Source organism: Balaenoptera borealis (genome assembly GCF_965194805.1).
Source record: "Balaenoptera borealis genome assembly, chromosome: 1".
Classification (NCBI taxonomy): Eukaryota; Metazoa; Chordata; class Mammalia; order Artiodactyla; family Balaenopteridae; genus Balaenoptera; species Balaenoptera borealis.
This window is the reverse complement of record NC_138860.1, coordinates 29,309,001-29,329,290: the sequence shown is the minus strand read 5'-3', so window position 1 is coordinate 29,329,290 and position 20,290 is coordinate 29,309,001. Positions and strand designations below refer to the sequence as shown.

The window sequence follows — 20,290 nt, the reverse complement described above, 5'->3', positions numbered from 1 at the left end:
TACTTAATTCTGGCCACTAAATTAAACTGACTCTTACCAAAAAAATAAAACAAAAAAGCTTTTAGTAATGTATTAAAATTACAAGTATTTGGTTTTTCACCGTTAAGATTACCATACATTTGTAATTTTAATTGCAAATATTATTTAGGCTTGAAAAATATAAACCATAGTTCTATTTTAAAAATTTAAAAAATGTATTTAATAGGTATTCTTATTTGAATTTCACTAATAAAAGTATTATATGTAAAAGACTTAGTAATAATAAAAGCCTTTTCCCTCTTGACATGAAGTGTCAGATGACTTTACTTTGGAGGCTATCAAATCAGGGAGTAGGACTCATTAGGTGGGTGTTCTGTGATACATTTATTTAACAATCATTTCAATATTTAAAAAATAAAACAGACCACTTACATATCAGCGTTATTATTCTCAGGTAAAAAAGAACATTTTAAAATGATGTTTGGATTGAAAATGTGAACAAAACCTTGGTTGAGATTCTTAGGTGTCCTATTTGTATAGGGTAAGCCTAATAGAATATTTTATAAATTATAAGAATATAGCATTGATTCTGAAACTCCAATTACATCTGGAGTCATACAGAAAACGGAAAGCTCACAATTAAGTTCTAAATATAATCATATTTGAGTATACACACACACCAGTTTTCTCTGCACTCCACTTAAATATCACATTTATTGATAGCTTACTATATATGTCAAGCACTAGGTTATGTACATGCATCAATCTGTCAGCTCGCTCAAGTTGGCACTACTGTTACATCCATTTTATGCATGAGATCACTAGAGCACAGTTACTTAACTTGTCAAGGGTCATACAGACCTTGTGGGTAGAGCTGGGTTTCAATCTAGAAGGCCTGATCCCAGAGTCCACGATTTTGATCATTCAGCTATACTGCATCCTTATAATTTAGGTTATACCTCCGAGTTCAACAGTATTCTAGGTTCACTCACCATTTCCTGGCAATATCGTCTATGACCACAGCTTCAAGTATTTTCTCTTTGACTTCCAAAACGATGATTCTAGCTCTCATCAGCTTCCTATGTTGCAGAGCCATATGCTTTCACATGGCTGTTCCTTAAGTACCTTAAAGTCAGTATGTCCAAAACGAAGCTTGTCTTCCTTCTTGTCTTTTGTCTTCCTTATTCTTACCAATATCCATTTGAACAACCATGGAGTCATGCTGGTAATCATCAAACGCTGTCAACTGTTACACGTCCATATCTCCACTTGTACCCTCACTACCACTATCTTGTCTCAGGTCTTCAATATCTTGCACATTAACTTCTAGAATAGATTACTAGTGTATCTCTAGGCTCTCTTCTCTCTCAAACAATTCTACAAAATGCCTTCAGAGTTACCTTCTTTTAATATAGATCTTAAGTTACCTTCCTTTTCAAAAATCTTAAAGTTTCAACATACATAAAATAATGTGCACACTTCGTAGCTAGCATTCAAAGTCTCCTATTATTTAGCTGGCTCCGTATTATCTTCAATTTGGTCATCCATTAACTATATACCTTTACATCTTATACTTGGACAAACTTCATATTTTTTAAAACCTCTTCTGTCACTCTGCCTGTATCAACTGCACACAACACCTTCGCTTCTTTCCTCTGACTCTGAACTGAGGACATCCATGTCTAAGTCATCTTTACAGTTCACTCACGCTAAACACTACATTCTGCTCATAGGAGTTGCTTAGGAATTCTTTGTTGAGTGGATGGGGATTACACGCATATATACAATATATATAAAGAACTTATGCATATAAAAACTTGATCCAAAACAAAACTGCAGAGGTGTAAAGATGCAAGAGGATCTCACCTTTGCAAATAATACCTTCAATCAACATTAGGATAAAATATTATATTGCCTTTATGATTTAATCCTCTCCTATAACATATCTATAATGAACTGGTTGTTAAACCTTAAAATAAAATATTGTTAACTAGAACTCTCTCCTAAAAAATTTAATGTTACAGTGGAATGTGTAATAATGAATCTAAAACACTGAAATATCTTTAAGTGCACTGTGATTCAAATGAGAATTATGTAATCTTCCAGTACAATTTTTAGGTTAAATTTATTATATTTGATAATTTGTAAAGGTGGTATTATAGCTTTGCTTACCCTAAAATTCATAAAGGTATAATCTAAGAAATTCCTAAGGGAAGCAAATCTGTATCTGTGTTATAATGGAGAAACTGGGACAAGCGCTATCGAAAGCACATGTATCGGGGGTACCTGGAAAAAAGTTTCCTCTTTAAATTGAAAGACTAAATATATTATATTTTGCTTATATTCTTTATATTCCAGATGGAATTTTTGTGCTTTAAGTTTAAACGAAGGTAAATAATTACTATGTACAGACTTACAAAGTGCTCGTTTAGTAATATAGCTCTAAAATCTAAGCAAATAGAGTATGACAAAGCATAAAACATTTTGTAATAAATTAAAATCATTATTGTGCTTTTCAAATAAAAGTATCTTTACCTATTACTCTTTAAAAAGCATTGCTCCAGCATGTGAGTTTTCTTAAGTGAAAGTGGTAGCCAATTTAAAGAAATAAAGCTATGTATTTCTCCATTCTATTTAGTATGTGATTCATAGTTATTTGAAAATAAATTTCCTCATATTAAGCAAACTTATCAGCGTCTTATAGGAACATTAAATATCAACATTAACTTTCTTTCCTTGCATACTTCCTATCTTCCGCCTGCCTTTTTAAATTTCTTAATAAACAAAACGAACTTTCTCTTGCTTTGAGATGTATGGCTGAAAAATATACCTTGAAAAATTAAATCCCAGTAGCAAGTTTTATTAGCATAATGCTACTAAGAAACTGGAGGAAAAAGGCATGAAATCATTAGAGGTTAAATAGCCTAGCTTTAGAGTACTACTATAGATAATAAAATATACATAGACAAGGGTAATAAAATGCACATACTAACAAAATAAAACTAAGTGAAAATATAACAGACAGTTCTTATTCACTTTCCCCTTTGTATCATAATTCTTTTCTGTTTAGGGGCAGGGAAGTGGGTTTGGCCCAGAAGAAGGTGTTTAGGTGTCCTAGTTTGGGGTAGACAGCTTGAGACGCAAAGCCTCCTAAGAAGAAGCAGAACACTCTAGTTCCCCCAGGTACCCCTTGAGCTCACGTGGTGAGACTTCTGCATGGGAAGGAGAAAAATGATGAGACAAGAGCAAGGCCTGCTGTTGCCAGCTGTGCCCACAAGAAAAAATGTAGTGTCAAGATTCTCTCACTAACAGGAGTTTTGTGGGCCCATAATAATTCATGGATCCCAAAGCACATATATGCCTGTACTCTAATCAGAACCGGTTTACAATGCTTCAATAATTATTGTCATTTATATGGCCAAAAAACAATGTTTAAGCAGCGCAATGAGATTAGAAGGGCATGTTCTTTAAGAACTAAAAGCAATCACAAGTGAACAGTCATTAAAGACAAAAAAACCAAAAAACCAAAAAAACATTAAACTAATGAGCCAGAAAAAAACAATTCACAGAAGTCCACAGAGTAAAGAAAAGATGAACATCATAAAATCATCATAAAAGTTTTTTTAAAAAGCATTTATGAATTATTATAAATAATTTCTTTAATAAATGTTGTCAAGTATAAAACTTGAAGATTAGGGTCTTAAACTAAAGGCAGAAATAATTTTAGCATGTACACAGTGAAAATGTTTAGGTAACATGTGGCATACTGCCGTAAAATTTAATACCTTACAAACTTAAAAAACCCTTAACTACTATAGCATTTATTTGAGTAGAGCCTCTCTTTAATGTTCAACTACAATGTTATCAATTAAAAATCACATCTGCAGCATGAATTTTACTTTTTATTATGTAATCTTAAGGTTATTATAAATACATTTATTTAACATTCAAAATATTATTTTCATTTAATTATTAAAGGATTGTACTGACTGTATCTAATGAACTCACCAAAGTGTGAGTAATAATCTGACTAACTAATTCTCCCCAGAGAACATTAGCAACATCTCTAACAAGTACACTATTACCTCTTTGGAAGGTAAAAGGAAAGTAATCAAAAATTTAGCTGCACAATTCTCAATTACGTAGAGCTGATACTGACTACCTTTCAAAAATTATATTAATTCATCAGTATCTCTACTAGAAATAAGAAAGGGTGGTTTACCAAAATAAATTAATTCTACAATATGTAAGTAGCACTCACATTAAAAATACCATATTAAAAAAAAAAGGATAGACAGTAATACTACCAACAAAACTAAGTTCATAGTTATCTGTGGATTTCATTCCTTGGACTATTAGTACAAACCAAGTAAAAGCTAAACTTGTTATCAAGTTGGAACAATTTCAACTCTTAGAGATAACCCATTAAAACCAACCTGGCTATTTCTTCTCGATGAGCAGTCCAATCGCGGATGTAGTCTTCCTGTTCTTTTATCCGGTGTTTGAATGAAGAACTAGTAGGCATTGCTGACCCAGAGCTCTGCAATCGAGTCGTTTTCAGGGCTGGAGAAGTACGTAGACGGGTATGTTTAGGGGAATTACGGTTTGATCCAAATTCATCTTCTGAGGTGGAAGCATAATCAGTAGGAAAGCGCCTCCATCTTGAATTTACTAAATTAGTTTAATTATTAAAAAAAGAATTATTATGTTATCTTTTAAAAGAGATAAAATAAAAATCATGATTTCAAAAACACCATGAGAGCACACACAGCACAATTTTCAATAACTGATGTACACATACCTCACAAAAACCATAAGTCTACTACTCCTTAAAGATAGAAACATTATACTTTGGTGAATTAAAAACAATGACGAATTAAGAGGAATAGAAAGATCACATTTTCTGTAGCATGGTGAATAAACATTCAGATGAAAAATTCACTACTGACAAACAACTAAGCAAGCTCTATTCATAAATGTTTATTAACTCAGGTACTATTTAATTGCAAATATTTCTCATTTAAGTGACGATATGGATTTTTTTTAATGATAGCAACAACAACAGAAATAAAAATAAAGGAAAAGATTTCCTCATGCCACATGGACGTTCAACATGGAGATGGTAAAAACCCTCTTTTCCCAACATACAAATATGCATAATTCCTGCTGTGGAAATTATGCCTTATGGCAGGAAAAAAAAACATTACCTCTGTCATTCAACATCCTGTTATGCTATGATTGGAAAAAATCTTTTTACACGGTAAAAACACAACAAAGCATCTTCAGTACAACTGCTGCTTTGACACTGAAAGCATATGGTGAAAGCAGACAATGGCAATAAAACCTACAAGCTATTCTCACAACCACTGACATTTATGGCACAGAAGATACTGACAATAGTCACATTAAAGAAAGTGGCAATCACTTTCTTATTTAAGGTTAGTAAAGATTTAAAAAATGGTTTTGCTGACACATTTGAAAATCAGAAGACAAATTAATGCAGACAGATCACTACTACTGTTAATATAAGAATCAAACAAAGTGTGAAGCATAAAGAGGTAAAAAACAGGGAGATAACGGCTAATTCATGGTAAACTTCAAAAGGACAGGAATTATGCCTATTTAAGCCACTAACAGGTACCTAGCACTTAGCAGAGTGTCCGGCTAACAAATATTTAATAAATAGTTTTGAATAAATGAATTAATTCCTAGATACTGACCATTTCCTTTTCTCAAATTAGAAAAAACTAGTAAAAAGCATGAGATGTTTTTGGTGGCTAAAGTGATAAAACCTTAGCTCCTGCTATAAGTTCCAACTGCTATTAATATTAGAAGAGTTTTACCTCTCTCTCTCTCTTTTAAAACAGAAACTGCCTCTAGGCTGTGTAGGTTTGTGAAGTCTAGAATTCCTTCATACTACTCCACTAGAATTTTATGCCTTTCCGGTCTTTTCCTCCCCTAACTACATTTTTGCCTGGGGCTCTGTAAGGCTGAGTTGGCTCTCAAATAAAATTGATACACACTGCCCCCAGAACTGCTTTAAGAACAGAGAAAAAGAAATCTGTAATCAGGACTACATCATAAATCAGAGCCTACCCATTTGTCTGGATTCAAACTCCTATTTGACAGAATGAAGATAGGCAGAAACTTCACGGTTTTCTGTAAAAGTGTACGCAAATACATATATGGAACTCCAGGTAATTAATCATAGAGTTTTTTGAAGGGGGTAATAAATATAATTTCTGATTTTAACATTATAATTCATTAACATAAATATTACTTTTACCATGGTGGAAATTTACTCATTTCTAGACATTTGAAAACTCCTTAAGTTGAACTGACCCTGAGACGTGAAAACAATTTTAGGTAAAGTTAAGGAACAAGAACAAAGAAGTTTTTTAAAAAACAGAAATATGGCAAGGCAATTAGATATATGGCAAACAAATCTGTACTTTTTAATAAAGGCATTTCATTAAATGATAAATGCTTTTTATTTTGCTATCCTAGAATATGATTCATAAAAGGAAATTCATAAATAAAAAAAGATTATTTGTTAGACTAAAGTTCCTGATTTTTGATGTGGAAACTATGTAACCATACCTAAAACTGAAAATTGGAGAGAAGACAAAAACCAATAACAAAGAGTTTTAATAAACTGCAGAAGATATGAAAACATAAGCAGGTATTATGGAACTCAGGTAGTTAATGTAGAGGTAATTTAGAGAGAATGGCATCAACGGCTGATAGATTTCATGAGTGGCAGAGCGCATGAAAGCAGAATGAGAAAGTGAGAACCAAGTGCTAAATGTCAGGAGACAATGTATAAGTTGAGCCACATTAGAATTTAATTTTAACAGTCTAAGTCTTGAGGTCAGAGAATCATTACATTTTGGAGAAAAGAATAAAAGAGAAACTTCTTTTTCAAATGAAATTCATAAACTTTCCACCTATTTTTATAGGTCTATCTAGAATCCAGTAAGAATACTGAAGCTTCTAATAATAACTTTTAAAGGGGGTGAGGCAATATGGGGGCCTGGTGGGAGGCACAAACTATTGGGTATAAGATGGGCTCAAGGATGTATTATTATACAACATGGGGAATATAGCCAATATTTTGTAATAACTGTAAGTGAAAAGTAACCTTTAAAATTATATAAAAAATTTAAAAATAATGGCAGGAAGGAAGGGAGGGAGGGAGGGAGGAATGAAGGAAAATAAAAAGAAAAGCAACCAAAAGAACAAAGCGTATTTTAAAACCTGAAAGGTAACATATTTAGGTTTGTTCTCCTGAAATTGAGAGATAAAATAAGTAGGACATAGCAGAAAATGAAAATATGATTAATAAGTCTTCGAACAATTAAAGGTTATCTTTACCAATGGAAAGCATATCATACATGGTGTGCTATGAAGCAAAGCTCGAGTTAACCTCTGGACAAAACTTGGCTTGTGTAACAGCAAAGTGTAGAACTGAGAAGTGAAATGATGACTACTGGTGAAAAAGGGACTGGGAAAGGGAGTTTAAAGCCAGGACCTCTGACCTGTTATTTGTCGAAGAACTTCTCTAAAGGGACTGGGAAAGGGAGTTTAAAGCCAGGACCTCTGACCTGTTACTTGTCGAAGAACTTCTCTCAATACCTTTGCGTTCTTAATCTTTGCTTCCAAACTGTAGCATCAATACATTTTATCTGAAGAAAAATCCCTATAATCTGCTAGCTATTGCAGAGCAAACTTCAAGTAAAAATGTTTTTAACTTTCCCCAGTGCCTTCTTATTTCATAGAATTTTAGAATAAAATGACCTTAGACATTAGATAGTCCAAATTCTTGAATTTATAGATAAAAATCAGGCCTAGAAAGGTCTTGCATTGCTTAAATCAAAGTTTAAGCCAGGTCTACTGACTTCCAGAGTGCAAAATTCGTTCCAAGTGCTTTACAAAAAATAAATATTTTATATTTTTTAAAAAAAACATTTCAAGTTAGACTAATTAAAAAAAAAAAGACATCCTAGACTTCTCATAGAATGACTGTTTTTGTGATTTTTTTTTTTACCAGTGCTGAAAATTTTTTTTACTTTTTTCTTGAATTTCATCCTGCTTAGGTAAAATCATTTAGAGAATCAAATGTAATTTTATATCATTAGGCTTATTTCATACATTGGTACTAATAAGGCATTTCAGATAAATCCTTAAATTGAAAATTTGTATTGAAGGTATCTGAAATGCCAATCTCTAAGAAGCTTCTTGGGTTGATGAAGTGCTAGACAGCACATATAATAAAATGAGAAAAAGTTCTAAGATGGGCTTAATTAATTTTGTAGCTAACCTGAAAATTATTTTAGTTACATTATTTAAAAAGACTTTAGTTATAAAATTATGCAACACTCCCTCTTGTGGAAGTAATAAACTACTACATTTCACTAAGAAAACATACTATCTATGATGTATAAATAACTTAAAAAGGGAAAAAGAGTTATTCGGATCATTTATCTGTGACTGTTTTGATTTCTTTTACTGTTAACCAAAACTCTGTTGACATCAAAACACATCCACATCTACAGATGTAACAAATACATTTCAGAAAACAAACATTGCATTTTCATACTTATATCAGAATATTTTTGTGGGAAATTAAGCCACAAACACGTTTTACATGTATATTTATAAGCAAGTAGCAGTAAGACCATTTGAGGGAAAAAATCCCTGACAGTGTTCTGTATTGGCCTTTGACCTGAGAAAAAATAACTCAAGCCATGCATGCCCAACTTTTAACTCCTACCACCTATAAATTTTGAGGATTATAATAAAAGTGGGAAAGCAAATGGTCTAAAAAAATTCTAAGGATGTTAACATGATTTTTAAAATTTTTAGAATGTGTACTTAAAACATAATGAAAACCAACTGCTTTATTTTGATAATTCAGGGTGCTAAGTTTTAAATGTATCATATGAAAATAAATCTGGATATTTTAATATAACTTCATACTGAAGGATCATTGAAGAAATTTTGGTGGTGTGGGGGGAAACTAAACTCATAAAAACAAATTACATCAGAATTAAAGAAGCATAAAAGAAACCTTCCTCTTAATTTTGCTAAATCCGAGATTTCCATGCTTCTATTTTTATCACATATATTTCTTTGAAAAGCTTTTTTTAACATAGGTTAAAATACAGAATTTGAAGCTTTATAGAATTGTTTTTACATATGACAATTTGGACATCACAGGCTCTAAGTTCAGATATTTCTAAGATCTTTGAAGTTTATAGTGTGAATAGCAACACTGACAAGTATGGTTTCACATTCTTTTAAATCATTTTTCAAAAGCTATGAATTTTTATTTTCTTTTTCCATTCAAGATTTATAACTATATTAAGTAGAAATGTCATAATATCAAAGACACCTCAATTAGGAAAATCAAAAAATATGTTTGTTTGTTTTAATTTTTACAACCTACCACATGTAACTATTTTAGTATGTTACCCTGACTGAAAGACCCTGGTCATTGTCCTAGATAGGATATAAAACTGTAAATGGGCATCTTGAGAGAATCTGAATATATAATCCTGGATCACAATGTGGCTTCAGGCTCAATAAGGTGGAAAAGAGAACATGAACTTGGTAAAACATCATAATTACAAAGATTATGGTGAACAATACCAAAATCTTTATACTGTATATTGGCCTTATATATATTCATGATAATAATCCAATAGAGTCCAGCTGTCCTCTGGAAGCTTGCACACAAGTAGAGACTATTTCTCAGAGCTAGACTGGTTGTGGTCAAAAAAGCAATAGGTTGGGAATTAAAAGCCTTGGATTCTCAACCTGTTCTTGCTATATATATCTATGTGACCAGGGCAGGTTATTCCATCTCTTGGCCTTAGTTCCCTAAACTGAATAACCCCTCGAACTATTAAATTCCATGACTCTAATTATTTAATATACTGCTAGTAAGTATGGAGAAGGCCAAGATCACACACGTCAGTTTGCCCTAGGAAATTTCATTAAGCAATTCAAGGTACTTTTTGGACATAGAAAGATGTTTATCAAGTTCTGTATTCAAAGAAGCAAGAAACAAAATATATCTTTAAAGATATATATATATATATATATATATATATATATACACACACACACACACATATATGGCATCTTACAGCTGTTTCTTAGACTTGCTGAAGTAATCATATTTGGTTTGCATCTCAAATAAGCCCCTCTGGTAAACACTGAGGAATAAAATCAGATCACTCATGTGTTAAGAGCTAGATAACTAGTACCGAAGGAAGAGTTACCAAGAGTTTCATGCTACTTGGTAACATACAACTTACGTCACAGCTTACGTTAAGACAGGAGAATACTTAAACATTTTTATGTACTTAAATAGACATGAGGTGAAGAAACAAGCAATGTGGCAGAAGAAATCTGGTAAGAGTACACACCATAGAATGCAGCACAAAGGAACTGTGAACTGAAGAAGCAGAGTCACATGGAACAACAGATAACAACACTGGGGAAACATAAATCAAGTGAGAGTACTTTTAAAATACTTGGCAACAAACCCATGAACCACCAACCAAAGCCTGAAGTGTAGAAACAAGGAGGACAACAGTAATAACGGAAATGTCATCTATTCTTTTGGAATCAGGACTGTATGTTATCTATCTTCAGCTTACATCCATGATGATCATCATCACCTCACCCATAGACCAGGAGAGAGATGGAATGTGAATGGAGTGGAGGAAAGCAGCAGTGAAGAGGAGAGAGGAGGAACAAAAAATGAAAAAAATAACACTTGCCAAGTACCACTAGTTTTGGGTCTTGTAGGCTGTACTGTGACAGAAGTAAAAATTAAAAAAAAAAAAAGATTGCACACCAACTTTCCCCTTTACTCTTCACTCAAGACTTAGGGCTCACTAAGATGATTGATGAAAATGAATCTTCAAGTCTTTTAACAGCTGGTTTCCCCTCAACTGTCCTTTTCAGCCACACCCACATATGAAGCTGATTATGAAGTAATGAGACCATGTTTACAGGACACACACCAATATCTGTCTGAGTACTCTTTGGTCACATATGTATTCTCACTGGCTATGGCTTTGAATATGAAGTATATAAACAGACAAATATGCCAGAAGCAGTTAATTCTGGTGGGGAGAAAGTAGCTTTTGTAATTATTACAATCAATGACAGCTAATTACTATAGTTAAATGATATAACGGCACCTTATGAGATAATGCTCATAACCAGTTAAATTTCTATAGCCCAGTTTCGCCCACGTGCTTAGTGACTGTCTCTCAAATCCATCTTCTTTCACTGCAATAAATTAAGGATCAGTTTTCACCTGCCCCGACCATAAACAGATTTAACTTAAAAAAATACAAAGACGTTTCAAAATAAATGGGAAAAAAGGCTAAAACTGATTATTTCATTTAGCTCTGAAAGGAGTAATAAAGGGTATACTGCTTTTCTTCAGACTCTTAGAATTATGTGAAGATGTTTAAAAGTTAAACATGTTTTTAGAAACACAATATTAATTTTTATTAATTTCTATTATATAAACTAGATAATAATTCCTAATCTAACTCTGACACACAAATCCAGATACCTCACCAACTAGACAATTAAAATTCCCAAATCGGTTCAATATACTTCTAATTTTGAAATCACTATTTTGCACCAGGACATTAATTGGAAGTGTGTATAACTTCTGAATTTTCCATTTACTAAGCTAAATAAAGTAATTTTTATAGGAACAAAACCCTCTACAGCATGACCTTTCTGCTGAAAATTTTGGGAATCAACACTTATATTTAATTTTTAAAAAAAGGAGTCCCAAAACATAAAAGAAATATGCTATTATAAAAAGTCTGGATCCAATTTACCTGAAGGAGAGCCATGTGTTGAGGTCATACTTTTGACCTTGGAGTCAGAGAGTCGAGAGATACTGTTAGCTCTAATTCTAGGAGAAAATTTATCTGAAGGTACTAATCTGGCTCCACTTCTAATGATGGCTTCTGCGGTCCGTGAAGAGGCACTGCTTCTAGAGATTGTTGCTTCAGAGTCACTGCGAGCTGATAATGAGCCAAGCCTTGTTCTACGAGGCTGAGCTAACAAATCAATCCTAGAAATGTTACGCCTTCCTGTGGGAGGTTTCGATGTCGAACTTGTTGTGGACACTTCAGAAGCCACAGATGCTTTGTCAGCATCGGCGAGTTCACTGTCTGAAGCTTCACCAAGTCGCGCTCTGCGCAAGAGGGAAGTCCTGGTGGGTCGTGGCCTTGGGAGAGTGGTTGATTTACTGGATGCACCAGGTGCTCCAGGAGAAGTCTTGGACTTAGTTACTTTACTTCCTTCCAGTTTGGAATGTGCATGCTCATCCGTTGAGGTAAGTGGAGTCCTTCCGTGAGATTTACAAGAGTAAGTTTCCTGATCAGACGACATAACATCAGAGATGGCTGAATGAGGTACACTAGAGGTTTGGTCATCATCTGTTAAATCTACTGAAGGCTGCCTTATTCTTCCACTGGACTGCACAAATTTACGACCCTCTGCCCTAGAACCTACGTCTGTGGAACGACTTTTTGTTTTCTTTTCAATTTTCTCCCTAGCACCTGAAGATGATGACTTTGTAACATCTTTGGAAGGAGAACCTGTGGAACACCTGTCTTTATAGAGACTAGTGAAACTCTTTCGCTTTTGGGTTGACTTTCTTTCAGTCTCTCCAGTAACCAGACTGATGGTACTAGCTGTGTCCACATCAGATTCAGGTGAAATGGAGTTGTCTCTGTTATAACTGGGAGTATCTGGGCCTTCATCAGTTTTATTATCTTCACGCAGTTTAGCTTCTAGAAAAGCCATTACTGCTTCTGTGTCTTTTAGAATAAGGGTTGTGTCCAAACTAGAATCAGTATCCATAGAATCACTTCTTTCTCGTATTCTGCTGGCAGTTGTTAACGCTAAAGAAGAGGATGTAGATGAAGCCTGTTTATTTATGTGGGGAATAAGTTCTATGGGTATGTTGGGGCTAGGTTTCTCTATAGTGAAGCTTCCTTGCCGCACTAATGACTTGGAGGATTCCTTCTTGTCTCCTCCCTTTGAAGTCTGACTTTTCAGAATTTCCTCAGCTTTTCTTCGTTTACCCTCGTTTTGTATCACTCTTTCTCCTTTGCTTGTAGAAAGTCCTGGAATTTTTTCTTGAGGTTGTGACTCCTGTTTAAAAGGTTCCTCCCTACATCTATCTATCTGACCTGAAATATTTTTTGAAGAAGATAATTTAGTAGGTGTCCACTGTGCCTGTTCCTTTTGTTCTTGTTGCTGGATTTTAGCTAATGTTTGCTTTACAAAAGAAGCTTCCTTATCAGTTTCACTTTTCTCCTTTCCAGAATAAGAGCTGCCTAAGTGAAGCAGGGTTTTATTATCTCCACCACTTTTAAGAGTCTCACCATTTACTGCCCTGTTCATTTTACTCAGGGCTCTCTCAGCATCCTGTTTATCTTTCTGGTATACCTGTGTAGGTGCTTCTTTCTCCTGAAGTTCCGTGTCTTGCTTTTCTCCTATCTCTGACCTCTGTGCTATAACCTTTGTTCTGGAGCTCTCAAGAGACTTCTCTTCATTTGGAAGCTGGGGAAGGGTTCGTCTCTTTCTCTCTCCCTGACTAGCCAAGGAAGTTGCTGAGCCAGTACTTCTCACTGAAAGGCCAGATTCACTGATATCTGTATCTATAAAATAAAACAACAAATAAGGAACTTACTGGGGCAAACGAGTACCATATTACCTTAGATTCTGAAGTTAAGAAATGGCTTAAGTATAAAGTAAAACTTTGAATAAATAAGCCAACATTGTGACAGTGTAGTTTAAAAAGAAAATACAATGCCAAAATGCACAAATAGGTAGATTACTAATAGGAGAGTCAAGAAAGCAAATTGTGTGAGATGAAAATCAGGGTCATCTGATCTTAAACCTACATCTGTTGCTCTCTTTTTTCGATTAATGTGTTTTATGGCAGAGAAGTTTACTGTGTTCATTCTTGCTTTTGTGACTTGTCCCATCTGTGAAGTTTCGCTCACAAAAAATGGACTCTATGTAGGGTACACAGAATTGCAAAAATAATGACTAATAAACACTGTTTATTTGTTATACTTTGAATTACATAGTAAAGAATAATAATACACCTGGTTTTTAATAAGCATTATTATCTACTGAAAGAATGACAAGTTTGGATTTCCTAAGTAAAACAGAAAATGTAGAATTTTAACAAGGTTTTCTAAAAAAAAATTCAAAGCTCATTAAAAGATTTTTAAAAATTATAAGAACGGAAAAAACGTGACAGGACTTGCCATAATTTTACAAACTGAGGTATTTTTAAATTATGATCTTCTGGTATATTAAAGACTCAAACTGAGAAGCCAATGAGAAAATATATAACTTTGATGTTTCCATGTGAGAGACTTTGAGAATACTACTTAAGGAGGACTTTCCTGACTGCTTATAAATGGAATGTATTTCTGAGAAAAGGGATCTTTTTAGGGAAATATAAATTAACATATAAAGCATTTAAATCTTTTGGGGATAAGTGGGAAAAAGATACTAGATATAGCTTCTGTGGGTCTTTTCTTCCCTTTATAATTCTAAAATTTTAGCATTTAAACTTCATAGCAATACTATGGTTATAATGCAGGAAAATACCTAATAACTTACTGATGTAACTTTAATTTAGCAATTAATCATGTTATTTGGTTATGTCTTATCTCCTTAGTGCTACTTGAAGCACTAAACTGTAATAGCTATTTTATCTTTTTGTATTTTTCTAGGATTTCTCACACTGTCCTGGCTCCTAACACACACTCAATGAATATTTGACGAGAACATTTTAGATTATAAGTAGATTTATCAGCTTATCTAAGTAAGTTCATTTAGAACATGAAACAGGAATGAAATAATGAAGGCCAAGTACTATTAATTTTTATAACAAGTATAAAATTTTGCTTTCCACAGCTAATAATAATTTTATAATGATTCTTTTGTAAATTTGCCTAGCTTCTCTGTCTGTTTTGTTTCCCAAACAGTAATCAGTTTATGTGAACCAAGCTGCAAACTACTCTGTCTTTCCAAAGATTTTTGGTAATATTAAAAATTACTTCTAGCTTCTATGATAAATTATATAGCTTTTCTAGTACACTGATGTGTACCTTGCTCAAATACTTGCTGACTAATGTTTACAAAATTCCTAAACAGATTTCTGGGTGTCACAAGTCAAAGACAAAATAAATTTCTATTTCCATTTCCAATAATACAACTAAGAATACAGGTAAAAAGCCACATACAAATTCTCCTTGAGTTTTATTTTTAATTAAGAATGTAATTAACTGAATCTAATAACAAAATCATAAGAGGCATATAATTTTGTGTTTTTTTAAAGAAACTTTATATTTCAGTTCACAGAAATATAATAAAAAGGTAATAAAAATCATATTACATAGGTTTGCAAATGATGTATTAAGTAAATTAAATACATATTAAGTAAATTCTTTTTCATTGAACATATAGCATAAAGTGGCATTTAAATATTTGTTGCGTTAATGAATGGGATAGTTTGGAACTGTGTTAGTCTTATTTTTAAATTTTCATCTATATATATGTTGTATACATATAAAGTCACATATAAATTTGTGTGAGTGTGTATATATATGCTTCATCTACAAATTATCTCTTTATCTTCAGTTAGGGGTATATTTTAATGATATCTGCATTTTTATTGAAAATAAAATCTATATTTAGTATGAGCATGAGACTATGTGAATATGTTTATTTAGGTTTAATTTACGTCTCACTATATAGATTTAGCTTATAGTATTTTAAAAATTGATGTATGATTCACAAAAAAAAAGAAAGAAGGAAAGAAAATACCATTCTCTAAAGAAACAGGTACAGACAACTCCATTATCCTTTCTTCTTGATCATGCCTTGTATGATTGGCAGCCAAACTAGCCCATTGTGAAACCCAACGCTTGTTTCCAGATGAAGATGTGCCTTCCTAAAGGAGAGAAACAAGAAAATGCAATGACCTAGTCTGGTCAAATCTGGTTCTTGTGTTCACAGAATTCCATTTAGTCATTAAATTCCATTTAACCTATCATACAAAGCAATATTTAAACCTCACATTGATATATTATCATGTACTAAATTTCCTCATATATAAATTGAAGATTTTCTAGGCACCTCTTTTAACTACAACATTATTACTGTGAATGTAGTATAATTTTCTGTACTTATTAAGTACTAACAATGGTACTAAAATAAACTCTTAGAGCTTAAAATTTACTGCTACTAAATAAACTCAGGCGTACTACAGTAGCTTTGTGGCTACCACAGTGAAGTTAGTTCTACTCCATTCTACAGAACAGAGAGTTTAAAGATCTATTTCTAAGTTGTTCTCCAGCCCTCTAAATGTTTCCAGGAATCAGATTGGTTCCAGAGTCTCTAGGAGTATTAAATCTCCCAGGTCATGTCTTCAGGGATTTCAAAAACAAACCCAAAGCTTGAGGCTTCTTTCTACAACACTTTAGTACTTCCAGAAGAAGCTAGAAATGACTCAACCTTTAAGGATTTTTGTATAACCAGTCTGAACCTAGACCTGCCCCTGTCTACATCTGTCCTTAAGGCAAGTACTTAGTCAACTGTGAAATAGAATTTAATTCATGATATGCTTCCACAGACTTATGGATGTATATTGGTAATTCTTAAGACTAGGTCAATCTAGGAATTTAATATGGAAGATCTAGGAGTATAGAAAAAATGTTTCCTCACTGAAAGTTTAAGCCAATCCTTAGTATTGAACCTGTAATGACAACTAAGGAATGGAAAGCTCTGATCAAATTTTATTCTGAATTATTCAAAACAATATTTTCTTAAAAGTGTCAAATGACAGGCTAGAAACTGATAAGTATTTCATACAGGCTATATACTATATGATTTCAAGAATAATAGATTAAAATAGTAAGTTGTACACATAGTGACATACATACAGTAAAGCCTAAGGGTACCAAAGTCTGCTGAATCTTTGAATTTCCTCCAAGGTTTCGTGGGAGCTGCTCACAGTTCTGAGACTGAAGGAAGTACCAGTACAAATCATGTTAGGAATACCCACAACAGGGTGGGTTTCAAAGACACACATTTATGTAGACTCATTCTGTGCAGACTGTCCTAATGGCTTGTTTAGGTGACTCCTTCAAAGGCAGGTACATACTCAAGCTATATATAAATTTACTTGGCATGAGCTGAAGGGATAGAGAGGAGAAGAGGAAGTCCTACAAGTTCACAATCACCAGCACCCTTTCCAGATTAATCAGAATACTAAAACATTGCTTCAAGTATCACTCGCTTTCAATAAGTAAATTACGCATCTCATAAAACAGAAATCAAAATAAAAATTCTCTAAGATGAAGGAGGAAAAAAGAATACTAAAATACAGTAATTGTTTTGACAGTTTTCAGGAAATAGCAGACCATAAAGGAAAAATTTTTACATTAATAAGCAAATATATATGTGTATTTAGTTGTCTATAAAGAATACTTACATTTCACACAAATACAATACCTCATTTATATTTTGTTTTATTTATATCTTAAGATTTTATTTTATTTATAGTCAACATTTACTTACTACTTGTATATTTTAAATTAACTCATTTCCTGAAAGGCAATATAAGAATAAAAGAATGAGTTAAGAAATCAAGTCTCCTTAAGGTTCAAATTCTGGCTCCACAAGGTACTAGTTTTAAGACACTGACCAAATTAATTTCTACATACTTCAGTTTCATTATTTGTAAAATGGTACGCAGAAAGCGTCCACTGAATGTTAGATCTTGTTAGTTGAATAAATTATAATTAATTAATAATTCTCAGTCATATACATTTTTTTTTAACACTTCTTTCCGACATATCAGTGTAGAATGAAATTCTAATATTTCTGATAAGGGAATAAACATTTGTTGACTGCATAAATCTCAGACAATTACGATGCTGGGTACTTTCTATGCTTCACATCCTTCCTTGTAAATAGGTTTTATCAAAAATGCCATTTGTATAGATGAGAAAACTGAAGATGAGAGAGGGGAAATGACTGACTCAAAAGTATTCTGTTAAATGTGGCAGTTCTGGGATTCGCACTCAGGTCCTAGAAGCTCTACTATACTATACTGACTCCAAAACTATCTTAACCAAGCCACCCTTAATTAATTTCACATTATTCTAGTTACATCCTGGGCTGCACTACAAGGGCACTTATTTAGGTTTATAAGTTGTATCTATCAGGCACTACTATACACATGCTTCCTGGCATGACAGATCTTTCCATTCCAAATACATGACCTCCTAGAAAGTATATGCAGTGTATATTTTTTTGTCTTATCTCATAATGTCAATTTGATTAGTGAGCATATAGTTCATTAATTGCTTACTGAAATTTAACATTTTCACTCACTGACAAAAGCATATTAATTTAAAGTATTTTACAAGAGGATATATCAATTGTTTATAATAATATACAGTTGACCCTTGAACAAAGGTGGGGGGGTGAGGGGAATAAGGGTTCCAACCCTCTATGTAGTCAAAAATCCATGTATAACTTTGCAGTTGGCCCTCTGTGTCCATGGTCCCCAATCCTTGGATTCAACCAACCATGGATCATGTACTACCATAGTATGTACCTAGTGAAAAAAAATCTGTGTGTGAGTGGAGCTGCGCAGTTCAAACCCGTGTTGTTCAAGGGTCAGCTGTAATTACAAATGATTAAAATTTATATTTTGTGCATGTAAAAAATATGAGAAGATGTGTATACCTCTGAGCTGTGAAATCCAGGTGTACTCAGTGGCTTTCTTTCTTCCATTACTACTGCAGCAGAATTGAGAGCCCAATCTTTTACCAGATCTTTATGTTTTTCTTTGATAACAGGCCTATTATAATCTTGATTGTCATCTACTCCAAATACCTAGGAGGAGAAAATTATTTTATAAATGAAAAGTCTGAGTACCAGATTAATATGTGAGTATTATCAGTAACTTCAGAGGCAAATAATATTTCAAGTTAATTTCATAGGTAACTTCAGTAATGAGGGAAACTTGTTTAATGATAGGGTAACATCCAATAGGAGTAACAGCTGGAGACGAAAACAGGGCAGTGACAGCTTATGTAAATGTAAATGTCCTTTTTAAACATTTAGCAAAATGTACTATTTGATAATAAATAAGAGATATTCAGGATATTACCTTTGCTTTGTTAAAAGATGTTAATAATGTTAAGCATTACAATAATGCCAAGAGTTAGGAAAGAGTACCACACCACTTCAGCTTGTTTTCAGCTTGTCTCTTTGCTCTGTTATTTTTGAGAAGCATGCTGGAAGCTTAAAGGTATGGCTGATTTTATCTGTTCCTTCCCTAACAGATGCTTAACATTTACATATATGAGTTAAATTTATACATATAGTTTTCTAAGGTCCTAAATGACAGATTTTAACATATGATCTTTGTATAGAATATACCATAATTCTCAAACTTTGTATAGAATATAATTTTTAAACTTAAAGGCCTTTGTTTGAAATGCAGATTCCTGAGTCTGTTCACACACATCAGCATTTTCAATAAGAAGGCTGTCTATGGTCAACACTTCTGAAATATTCTAAACACAGAGACCAACAATCAATCATGTGCCTTTAAGGGCAGTTACCTGAGTCTTACTCATTTATTGGCACATAATAGGCCCTGAATAGACTGGGAAAAGGTTATAACTAAATAAACTTTAACCTTCTGTTTTAACTATTAAGCCTACTTTGTTCCCAATGCTTATTATTTACAGGTAATAGTTGTGGCTCTAATTATCACAATAAAGAATAATAATGTGTTTCAATTAGCACTTTGTAGAAAGGATCTTTAGAACATAACCAAAGAGCCTTCATTTTCTACCAAAAAGGAAAAAACCCTTAGGTTAAACTATTTTCCAGAAACCTTTTTAATGATATAGTATACCTAGCTGATAAATTCTGAAGTCCACATTTAGTAAAGCAGATACCAAATTTTCAAATTCACTAAACTTGGAAATGTTACCACTAGATGGCATTACTTAATATTTAATTCAAATATAACTGTATAGTTTTCAGGAATTACGATTTAATATTCTGTTGAACCACTCAATATTTTAAATTATCTTTGCTTTAAGAGCAAATTGTGTATTAGCTTTAAATCAAATATAAATTTTAATAATACATGGAAGCACAGTGTACAGAACGAAAAAACCAAACCTGCTTCATTTTGCTAAACAGCAGA

At 33.0% G+C, this 20,290-nt stretch overlaps 1 protein-coding gene and 1 long non-coding RNA gene across 26 annotated transcripts in view; one reads left to right on the top strand and one right to left on the bottom strand.

Moving 5' to 3' along the window:
- LOC309605611 overlaps positions 1–20,290 on the top strand; it is an 867,207-nt gene that overhangs the window by 137,603 nt on the left and 709,314 nt on the right. The gene's annotated exons all lie outside the window — the stretch shown is intronic.
- CEP170 (centrosomal protein 170) overlaps positions 1–20,290 on the bottom strand; it is a 145,434-nt gene that overhangs the window by 18,577 nt on the left and 106,567 nt on the right. For 12 of the 25 annotated variants that reach the window (XM_082340008.1, XM_082339997.1, XM_082339999.1 and 9 more), the window contains 5 exons: positions 18,811–18,960; positions 16,998–17,078; positions 15,880–16,006; positions 11,856–13,691; positions 4,416–4,650 (listed from right to left, as the gene is read on the bottom strand). In XM_082340008.1, the coding sequence (XP_082196134.1) occupies positions 4,416–4,650; positions 11,856–13,691; positions 15,880–16,006; positions 16,998–17,078; positions 18,811–18,960 (2,429 nt within the window). The remainder of the gene's footprint in view (positions 1–4,415; positions 4,651–11,855; positions 13,692–15,879; positions 16,007–16,997; positions 17,079–18,810; positions 18,961–20,290) is intronic. The other 13 variants (XM_082340020.1, XM_082340004.1, XM_082340007.1 and 10 more) reach the window with 3 other exon arrangements.